This window comes from Agelaius phoeniceus, chromosome 1 (genome assembly GCF_051311805.1).
Source record: "Agelaius phoeniceus isolate bAgePho1 chromosome 1, bAgePho1.hap1, whole genome shotgun sequence".
Taxonomy (NCBI): Eukaryota; Metazoa; Chordata; class Aves; order Passeriformes; family Icteridae; genus Agelaius; species Agelaius phoeniceus.
This window is the reverse complement of record NC_135265.1, coordinates 132,342,263-132,353,674: the sequence shown is the minus strand read 5'-3', so window position 1 is coordinate 132,353,674 and position 11,412 is coordinate 132,342,263. Positions and strand designations below refer to the sequence as shown.

The following is an 11,412-nucleotide window of genomic DNA, read 5'->3' as shown; positions in this document are numbered from 1 at the left end:
ATCTCGCTGTATGCAAACTGTGACAGGTTTTTTGTGCTTGGGAAGGTTGTGTGGGGTAGCTGGTCCCTGGTGAGCACTTGGCTCTTGTTCTGATCACTGGACCATTCTCCTGGCTGATGGAAATGTCTCATAAGAGCTGCTCATCACCAGCCTCTGCAGGCAAGAGAATGAAAGGCATGCTGTTGGGAAAAGTGCCTGTCCTAAAACTCTCACTCATACCAACCATGGAATAAAAAAATGTGTTTATTATTATTAAAACCACTGCATTATCACTTCTGAGGAGTGTCACAGTGCCTTATTCCTAATAAAAAGGAATAGAAGGCTGCCCTAAATGGCATCAGAAATAGTTGAACAATTTCCCTCATTGAGGGATTATCAGCAGTTCTGATACATCTTGTTCTAGGCATGAAGTTGTGGGGGTATGACTCTTCCTGTAATCAAAATAATGCAACTCAGTATGAGATGCCTGATGCCAGTTATCCTGTTGTTCCAGTACTGTTGTTACATGGGATCAAACTTGGGAGATCTGCTGCTGTGCTGAGCTTTGGCAGAGGGATGTTTTAAAGGCTGAAGGCTGTCCTTCAGATGTTGGCTCTATGGTGATTCTTTGCCTCTAAGAATTCCGCATCTGGAATGTGCAGATGATTCCTGAAGTTGTTTGCTGTTAGCTTGATAGTTACTGCTTGTTTTAAGTCAGTGTTCCTGTCAGGATATGTTTCAGATGCCTCAGTTTCCAAACCACTGTCTCAGTACACCCCAAACAGATCCCTTCCTTGACACTACTGATGCCTGTTAGAGACAGAGTGGGACTTCTTGTCTTTTAAGGTCTTGGAATGGGGTTAAAATTAGAGGGGCTGACTCTCCCATCCCAGCAGGAGGTACAGGAGACCATTTCTTGCTTTTTCATCTTTTCAGCTATGTCCTGTATTCCTCTCTTCCCATGATTTGGCCCCAGGCTTGTGGCCCAAGAAGCTAAGAAAATAGGAGACATTGGCAGAAGCTTAAAACTTGGTGCTGGACTTGGTGGCCTTTGGTTCTCTCAGAGCCCCTCCTGAAGCTCAGCACCCCAAGCAGGTGCTCAGGAGGGCTCTTCATTACCATAGCAATAGCCTAAGGGCAATTAGAAACCTGGTGTCCTTGGGGGTGCTTTATGATGCTGTATCCCCAGTTGTCTGTTCTGTTTGTGCTGGATATTGAGTTCTGCACCTTTAAGACTGGTTCTGAGAGTGAAGAAGGGGGAAAAGAAGTGCACAGTTTGTTTTCAGAAACTGCACTCACTCCTCGGCATTCCTGCTCCTGGTCTGTGTTGTGTGCAGCACAGACAGACAACCTGAGAGAGCTCTTCTTTGCTTTTTAGTTAGGTTTTTTTTAGTTAGCTGAGGCAGAGAAGTTCCTGGACTGTGTTTTTTCTTTTTCTTGAAACTGTTCAAACCTGCTCTGGACTGAAAACCCAGAAAAACATCGGGAGCTCACACCTGTGGCCCATCAGTGGCTGGGACACAGCATTCTCCAGTGCAGGAGATAAGCACTGATAAGAGACTGAGCAAGCTGAGTTACACCCCATGACAAGGACTTTTCTCAATTTGCCATCTCTTCAGAACAGCGAGAGGTTTTATTTTTTAATATTATTCATTTTTTATGCTTGTAAATAATTTGCTTGTTAAATAAACAGTATCTTCCACTTTTCTCCAAGGAAATATTTTCCTGAACCAGTTGGGTGAGAATTTGCTTTCTAGAGGGACCTCATTCAGAGGTTTCCCCCCAAATTTGCCCTAAACCAGGACACCTGGCTTTGGATGTTGGAAATGCAGGGTTTAATTTCCCTTCTGTCCATGGAAATTCAAACCAGTGTTTTCTAAGAGGAACCCAATGGCTAGAGCACATGCTGAGGTTGGTTACTTTCCATTTCAGCATACACCATGCAAGTGTAGAAAAAATCTGCAATCCTTCAGGGCAGGAACAGGAAGCCCTAAATAGTAGCAGTATTTTTAGCTCTGAAGTCCAAGCCAGTCCATTGACTCCAGGATACCAGGAGTGTCTCTTCCTGCAGGTCTTCTAACTCATGCCTATGGCATTGAAACCCTATTGGGATGTGCACAGAGCTTTTCTCATTTACTTGATTTTATGAGATTTGCCCACTTTGGCTCAGATACAGAACAGTTGGATGATGTGCAGGAGGCTTTTCAGTACCTTGTGATCTTGTGGATAAAATCCTACTTTCTTCTTCATGACTGGGAAATATGCCAAGATGTCAAGTTCCCAGATTCCATCTGATTTACACAGCAAAAAAGGAGAGTACAGAAAAGGTTAGATTTTTCTATTGAAGAGGAAAAACCTCCAACATTCTCCCTCTACAAGTGTATTCCAAGATATGAAGGTGTTGGGTCAAAGAGAAAGTTTTCACTTCCTTTGATCTCTTTACGAGGAGGGAGTCACTTCACTGCCTGCTTTGGTGACAGGGAGAGAAGAAACATAAAAGAGAGTGACCTGGATTTCCAGAAATCAGCAGGGGCTGAAAATAGTCATCACCTTGAAGGAATGGATTCCTAGGTAGCAAACAGGATTGAATGATAGAAAGTGCTTGGTTTTGGGAGCTGGAAAACTGGAGATTTACCATATTTAGTCAATGGCCTTGTCTCATTTTCAGTTTTTCAACATTGGCAAAACATAGAGATATATATATACAGAGAGAGAGAGACTGTGTTGATTTCTGGTGGTACTGATTATATCCCCCAAATATAATTATTGTTTTGAGAATCCCGTAATTGAAGGAAAGTGGTAGTTTAGCAGATGTTTGACCATAAAGTATCAAAGAGTTCATTTTTTTGCATGTGTTTTAAAATGCACATTTTTTTTACCCTGATGGGTGACCATGCCCTTTAATTTTAAAGAAATACTGACAAGCAGAACCAACTTCAGAGAAGCATGCCCTGAAATGTCTCCTCAAAAAAAAAGGAACAGTCTCTGTTTTTTTATATACTGTTGGTTGCAGCAAAACTGAAATAATATAAATATGAAAATGATCCATTGGCAGACTTTTTCCTATTTTTTGTGTTCAAGTTATGGGGATTTTTTTTTTGTTTAACTGTCAACATTTGCTCCAGCTGTGCTCTGAAGGCAGGATTTAAGTATGATTTTCTGCATGTGTGGGGTATGCAGACACAGCTGGATGGCCACATTACCTTCATCCCAAGGGATAGCCAGCAGTGACTGGCACCTTTGGCTCACTGAGGAGAAAATGGTTGTCCTCAGCTCTTCCTGCCTTGAGCACCTGTGTCCTCAGAAACTGATTTTTGTGGATCTTAGTTTTGGGTGTCTGATTCTCCCTACACATTGCACAGCCTGTGCTCTGTCCAGGGCTGCTCCTGGGAGCACCTAACCTGTTACCCCACTCTTTTGGTATCCAAGGCTTTGTGCTGGGGATTGGGACAAACCCATTTTCTCCTAGGATTTGTGCTGCACAGTAAGCTACATGTCATTGAAACCAAACTGTTCAAAAGAGATCCAGTACTTGCTGGAAATTTTAAGTCATATTTGTAAAAAAAACCTAACTATTATATAGTGTATATTTTTCTCTATGTTCTTAAGGAATGGTACAATATGTTTAGTCTCTGTACAAAGCATCAGAGCTGAATAGCCTCATATCCTTTTTCATAACTGTCCTATGCAATTTTATTTTCATGAAGTATTTCTCTTTGCTGTTCCACAGAGTAGGACAGTCACATTTTCTAGAAGTAGTGTTCATATTTTACGAAATTCTTTTTCCTGATAAAACCCTCTTCTTCATTTCACAGTTCCCTTAAAATATTTAGTATTTTCTTCATATTATAATTATTATATTAGTACGTATTTATATGTGTGGACAGAGCAAATGTGTTTCTAGGTGTTAGAATATTTCAGATTTTCAATACATGATAATAATTTTTGAGTGAGAAAAAAAAAAGGAGTGATGATATTAATCTTTCATTTGCTTCAGCCTGACACAGAGCCTTAATTGGATGAGGTCATTACAGACAAAGAATTTGGGTCGGTTTTTCTAAAAATCTAGTTGAAGTTTGTGGAGCATTGCAGGAAAGTTGAATGAATTCCTGGAGAGTTTTAGAAAGCAACATGTTTTTAAAAGTGGTATGTTAAAAGTTGAGGAGGAAAATGTTTTCTGAGCTGATTTTAGAGGATGTTGAACTTAAAAAAGGATTTAATGCCAGGTCCCTAATCTTACTTAGCTTTGAAGCATATATTTGCATTTCCCCTCCACTCCCCATGACATTCTTTCCTTTGACCTGTCCCACCAACTGCCTTATCTCCAGACCTACCTACCTACCTACCTACCTACCTACCTACCTACCTACCTACCTACCTACCTTTGTATCATATGACCCATGCAAAAAAATTCTAGGCTCTGTGAAAGAAGCTACCTTGCAAATGGGCACCAGACAGTGCTTGTAGGCTGTGTCTGAAAGAAGCAGGGGCATGTTACTTTTAATCTGGAGAGATAATCAAGTCTGAAGGACAATGGGAAGAAAGGTAAGAAAGGGTAAGAAAAGCTTGGGGCTGCTGCTTGCATGTATTCAGGATCAGCATAGAATACAGGGTACCTGATGAAGCAGCTCAGGGCTAAATTAGCTTTGTGGGGAGAGCTGAAGTAGAAACAGAGAAATCTGGGATGCTGCAGGAGATGAGGCATGAGAGTGGCTGGTGTGTGAGGCAGGGCTGCAGTCACCACATGGGGGTCAGGCACTGTGGCTGTGGTGTGTTGTTGCCCCTGCTCTACCATGAAGAGCTGTCTTGATTTCCTGTCCTGATATCCTGATGCCTGGTTCTGATGAACAGGGAGGTAACAACCTGTCTCCTCCTTGCTCTCATGACTACAGAGGCCAGGACATGTTTCAGATACATCTCCTCCAGTTTCAAAGTTTCCACTGTTGTCAGAACAATTAGATGTGTTGTTGACTTTTTGTGTTGATACTTCTTTTCTAGATTTGTCTTGTCTAGGCTTAGAATTACTGTATTTTAGTTGTTTTCAGCAAAAATTGCCTTGCCTATCAGCTTATTTATTTGACACCGGTAACTTCAGTGCATTTGGGTCAATAGCATCACTGTTCCATACTGTGATTTGTAGAAGAAATAATAATTCTTACTTTAGTGTGAAGTAAATGAAGTTTAGGAGGTCTGTAGGAATGAGTTGTTTGCTTGCTGCTATTGAAAAGAATTTATTGTCAAATTAATGATGACTGCATTTGGCTTTGTAACTGGATCTCTAAGGTACTGATTCTATTACCTGAATGACAAAAATAAGAATGGGGGAAAAAAAGAAGAGAGTAAGGCCATAGTTAAGTAATGAGGAAATTGGTATCTAATAAGATTAAGCAGTATGCAAATAATATTTCTTTCTGGGTTTACTAAATATAAATTCTTTTAATATAATAATAGATTATAACTAACTTGATTGAATTTCTTTGTGTTGTGGATGAAGTGTTTCTGGGATAAGTAAAAATATATTCTGTATGAAATTTCATTGATGTTTTAATGAAGATCCACCAGTTTCTAAAAATCTGATCATAGGGTTTTTCTTTTCCCTTTTTTTCTTTCTCTTCACTGAAACCTGTTACTAACACAGACAGATGCACATCTCTAGATACTGAAATGACTTAAGTATTAGCTGCAGTTCATCTTGGGGAGAAGTTATCTTGTGAGGAATCCCCTTTGAACTAATCTGCTCCTTCACTGCTGGCAGGTAAACAGCTGTGAGGAGGTGACTCTCCAGACAGAATTGTTGATGCCAGGAATCAGACTTCTTCTATATAGCAGTATTACACACAGCTGATTTATGGGTGCTTTTATATATATGTGTGTATGCATGTGTATATATAAATATATATATACATATATAAAAATATATATGTATATATATTTTTATATATACACATTTATATATATATATATACACAATCAGTCTTGTGTTCATCCTGCCTGTGACAGATTTTAGATTGCTAATGCATACCATACTATTATTTCAACTGGCAGTGTGATCCTCAAAGTTGTGACATATTCAAGTTTTGAGATAGAAACACACATTTCAGTGTACAGAGGACTTTGTAAAATAAAATTTTGTTGATAAAATTTTGTTGCTTGTTCCCACCATTAATACCCTTCCTATACCTTAATTCTCAGAAAGAAAAGCATACAATTTTCTGTTTAATATGAGAAATGAGAGGAAACCCATAGTACTACCTAGATTTATTGTTCAGTCACCCAACCCAACAATATGTTTCATGTGATGAGATCAAATGAATAGTCTTCAGCTTTACACACTTAGCCAAGTTGGTCATGTTTGAAATTCTGCTATGATTCATGCCCTTTACTTTGCTAATTCCCCAAATACTCTGTATTCATCTCTTAGACTGTCTGTTTTATAATCTTTATATCTTGCTTAAGTAAGCAGGCAATCTGTCTCCCTCCTTACATGGGGTTTCTGAAGAATTCTGTTCAATTACACACAGCCAATAAAGTACTGATAAGTGTAAGAGACAGTATCTTTTAACATGGGAAGCAGAGCCATGAGGCACTGAATTGGTAGGAGATGTTAGGGTAGATTTCTATTAATTTGCTTAAAGGCTCAGTAAGGTGAGACATTTCTAATTTCTAAAGGAAATAACTCATTCTCCTTAAACAGGTAAACTGTTGGGATTTTTGTTTTTTATTTCTCCTTTTGCACAAAGGTTTAAGAGTGATTTGTGCATGTATGTCCACATCTTTGTTTAAGATAAACATTGCTCTTGTAACTTCAGTCAAAGAATCTGAAATGGTATAAAATGGCACTAAAATGCAAATGAGTAATTGAATTAGTCAGAAGCTACACAAGAGTGAAGTTTTACGTTGTTATGGAAAGTAGTGTAATTCATGTTCTATGTATACCATGCTGCCATTAAGTAAAACTTGCAGAAAGAACGTTTGTTTTTTTCATTTTATCAAAGGATGGCTTTATTTAGCTTCTTTGGGGGCATTTGAGGGTAGAGATACTGAGCTGGAATTTGCAACTCTGTGTTCTTTCCATTAGCTTTCCCTTAGCAGAAATTTCCAGTAATTCTCACTGTACAAACTCCTGATGCCTGTCATCTAGGAAGGGCCATAAATCTATTTCACCATCGTATTTCTTAGGAATTTTAATTAGGAATTATATAATTCCTAATTCTTAGGAATCCTTATGATTCCTATTTCTTAGGAATCATACTTACTAGCTGTGTTTAGCTTTCTTAAAAAGCTTTGCAGAGTTGGTGTTTGTTCATGTGTGCAGTAATGCCCAGAAGAGTTACACTCCTTGCTTCCCTTGACAGCCACCAAGACATTTGTCCTTCCAGTGCCTGCTGCATGATCCAAGTGGAGCACTGGGGAGAGATAAAATGAAATAGAGATTGCAGTATCAATCCGACTTCTCTCGTGGAAAATGAAATTTTGCAGATACCTGGATTTATTTCCAGTTGCATGGTTTCCTACCCAAAATTATCCTGTTGCTTGGAGGTTCCTTAGCTAGGTGGCTGAACCTGCCATTAATTACAAGCAGTTGGAGTCTGCTAGTATGCTCAGCTGCCTGCCAACAGCAGCTAGTAATATGTGAAGGTGATTCTTTGGTTTGCCTTTCTAAAACATTGCCAGGTTAAGGTAAGAATCTGAATAGTTAAAATTTTGATCCCTCTCACACTAGGCTATTTTTGTAGCTGAAACTCACTTTTGTTGTAGCAGTCTGTCCTACTCTTAGTGGTACATTCTAATGAAACCAAACTTCTGGAATGGTTTCTTTAAGGTTTTGAAGTGTAATTTCATTTTAAAGAAGCCGTGAGCCTGGGCACACTGATGCTGGGAGACATTACCTTCCTATTTTTCTAAGAGTTTTTCTTGTTTATTGTGGTTTTAAATACAAGTCTTTGAAATCCTCTAAATAATTCTTATTTCACACACAAAAAACCAACAACCAACCCACGGGAAAAAAAAGGAGAATAATTTTGTTCTTATAAACATGATAATTTCACTTCATTCTGACAAATCCTTGCTAGAGGATTTGTTATTAGTTTCAGTTTCCATTTATGTATTTTGTGACTATTGGGTGAAATGTAGAACACAAAAATTTCAGACATCCATTACTTCTTCTATATTTAGAAGCGAAGTACCAGCCCGCGTTGTTAAGCAGTCTCTACTTATCTCTGTAACCAATCAACAAAATTGAATTTTCAGCATTGTGGTCATTTTAATGAATTACTTCTCAAATGCTGTGAAATATAGTTCCTCAATTAATGTCCTTAAAAGTTAGAAGGATTCTCTGGCTTATCTGTAACATTCTTTGTTTTTTCAAGTAAGATAATAGAGCAATTTAAAACTATTCCAACTATTAAAAACAAAGATCGGGGTGGGATCTAAATGTGTGTGAATTGTCCTGCACAGGAGCCTGCCTGTGTTTTCTGTATCATGAACTGGGAAGTGTAGATTCCTAGAAAAACTCCCCAAAGGAGATCCAATAGAACTGTTATATTCTCCTGATTTAAATATGAAGATGATATTATTATTATTTTTATTAAGCACATTGCAAAATTTGTTGACACTGCAGAGCTTTAATTTAATTTAATTTATGGATTAAAGAATTTTAGAGGAGTTACAGTCTAAAAAGATGGGCTTCCAGCTGTCTTATGTTAAGCTAAGTTGTTTAGCAACATATCAAAACATTTCCATGAAAAGATTACTGTCTTTTTTAAATTAATCCCATAGGCAGCTTTTGCAAATGTTTTGGTACTACAAATGATTACAGTAAGACATTAAAGCCTATGCAGAGAGCAAATTCCCCCCACGTATCCTTCTTGCCCTTCAAGTTATGTTTTAATTCCAGCCTGATAGCACAGTTTACAGGGTTCTATTGCATCTGTTTAGTACTGATCCCTGATGAAGCAGTTCACATCATCTTCCTTCCTCAGGAATAAAACCTAATGCTGATTTCCTGAGTTCTGCACAGTCCATGCTTTTCTGTCTGTTAGAAGTGGCCATAGGAGAGCTATAGGAAAGCATTGCTAAAACCACTGTAATACTTTCTTTCAGGAATTACAGCAGAAGTCATAGTGGTAGCCTCATTTGATGAACTGCGCAAACGAGCTCAGGAGGCCAAGGGGAAGATTGTCGTCTACAACCAACCTTTCATCAGTTATGGTGAAACTGTGCAATACAGGTTACAGGGAGCAGTGGAAGCTGCTAAAGTTGGAGCAGTGGCATCCCTCATTAGGTCTATTGCTTCTTTTTCTATTCACAGGTAAGCATGTTTTCTTTTCTTCCTGCAACTCACATTTCAATGTTAGCTGACATTTCTGGGCAGGAATTTTTGTTCTCTGTGACTTAAACCATGCCAGTTATGAGGGGGTGTTTGGTTTTGAAACTGTTGCCTTCACAATAGTTCTTTTCCCCTGTGCTTTGTCATTCTTTCAGAATGTTTTCATTTTTTTTTTTTGTTCTTGATCCAAGTTTTGTATAATATTTGTTTTAAAGAACTTTCTGCATTCTCAAGGCTGCCATAAATATTCTGAGAAGAACCAAAACCAAATGTCTTTGGTGACAACAGGCTGTCAGTGATGACTTGTACCAGATAAAGGAGTAGTCTGCTTTCAACATAATTATTTAGAACTCTTTAGCAGCAAGGTTTGTAATTCTCACACTGCTTTTTAAGTAAGGTATGTGGAAATACTGAATTTTTCAAAAATGTAAATATTTTTCAATTTCTTAGTACATCATTTGTTTAACACTGTAGTGTTATGTTACTGAAATTATATATTTTTGTTTTCTGATTGGTAACAGAATTCCTTTTTGATCTGGGAGTTTTTTCCAAGTCTGAAAGCTTACACTTAAAATGCTTATTTATTGTGAAAAAGACTAGTTGAGGAGTAGAGAGGAAAAGGAGAAGGGCTCAGCCATACAGTGGAATGCTGACAGATGCACACTGTCCTTTAACATAGTATTTGTAAAATCTTACAGTGTTATTGGTGACCTTAATGCCTGCAGTGATCTTTGTGTAGGAGCCTGCTGGCTGTGATGGGAGTTCTGGTCAGGCAGGCCCAGGCAGCAGAGCTGGACTGAGGACTGGATCAGGAGAGGCTCATCCACCTGCCCACCATCCTGAGCTGCAGCCTGAGCAGGACTGGCAGTGCACAAGTGATGCCACACACAAAGCTTGAGTGCTTAAACTGTAGAGCTCTGTTAATAAAATCATTTACATAAGAAAATATGAAAGATACACAGTTTATACAAGAGGTGCTATATTTTGTAGCATTCTTTCTTTGGCAAGTACATGTTTAGAGCAATACAGATCCTTTATTCCTCCTCTTAGTTGCCTGCCCAGTAACTCTAGCCACAGAGGAGTCATTGGCAGTAGCTAACCTGTCCCTGAATGTGTGCCACAACATAACCTGGACTTGTGTTCTGTTTAGGTAGCACCATGGCTTCTTTTTGATCTCTGCTCCTAGGTTTTCTTTCTGCAGAAGTCTGGGCTGGTAGGTGAAAAGCATGATATAGCTTTGGGTCTTTTTTGAGGCTGGGGCTGAGAGGTGATTTGTGGGGGCATTTGGAGGCATGCATGAATCCACCTCTTCAGAGAGAACATGAGTGGTCACACATCAGCAATATGAAAAGTGTGCAAGCTTCTCCATTTGTAATGCTTCAGAGAGTCAGAAAAGTCAGTAAAGCCAACTAACTGTATTGGAACACATGCAGAGAACAGCGCTGCTGCCCCTGTACTTGCTTGGTAGCATTTTTATATGCTTGTCCTGGTTTCAGCTGGGATAGAGTTCATTTTCTTCTTAGCAGCTGATCCAGTGCTCTGGTTTGGATTCAGCATTAGAATAACATTGATAGCACACTGATGTTTTGGTTGTTGCTAAGCAGTGCTTACCCTAAGTCAAGGATTTCCAGTGTCTCATGCTCTGTGAATGAGGAGCTGCACAAGAAGCTGGGAGGGAGCACAGCCAGGACAACTGACCTACACTGACCAAAGGGATATTCCATACCATAGGATGTTGTGTTCAGCATGAAAACTGGGCAGGGGAGGGAGGAGGGGAGCTTGGCTGGAAGGGGCCAACCCCTTCTTGGGAGCAGGCTGGGCATCAGTCAGAGGGTGGTGAGCAATTGCATCGGGCATCACTTCTTCTTCTTGGATTTACTTATTTGCTGTTGTTGGGGGGGGGGGGTGTCATTAAAATTATATTTTTTATTACAATATTTCACTCTGATTTTTCTGAACTGTATAACTGTTCTTAGCAGTGCTCAACCCATGAGTTTTTGTATTTCTTTTTCTGAGTCTTCTTCCCATCACACTCAGGGAAATAATGAGCAAGCAGCTGCATGGTACTTAGTTGCCAGGTGGGGTTGAACCATGAAAATGCTCCA

The 11,412-nt window shown here is 39.2% G+C and overlaps 1 protein-coding gene across 1 annotated transcript in view; it reads left to right on the top strand.

Moving 5' to 3' along the window:
• The window catches only part of CPQ (carboxypeptidase Q), a 145,562-nt gene that overhangs the window by 20,535 nt on the left and 113,615 nt on the right, over nucleotides 1–11,412 (top strand). The window contains exon 3 of the mRNA XM_054644625.2: nucleotides 9,082–9,289. Coding sequence (XP_054500600.1) covers nucleotides 9,082–9,289 — 208 coding nt within the window. The remainder of the gene's footprint in view (nucleotides 1–9,081; nucleotides 9,290–11,412) is intronic.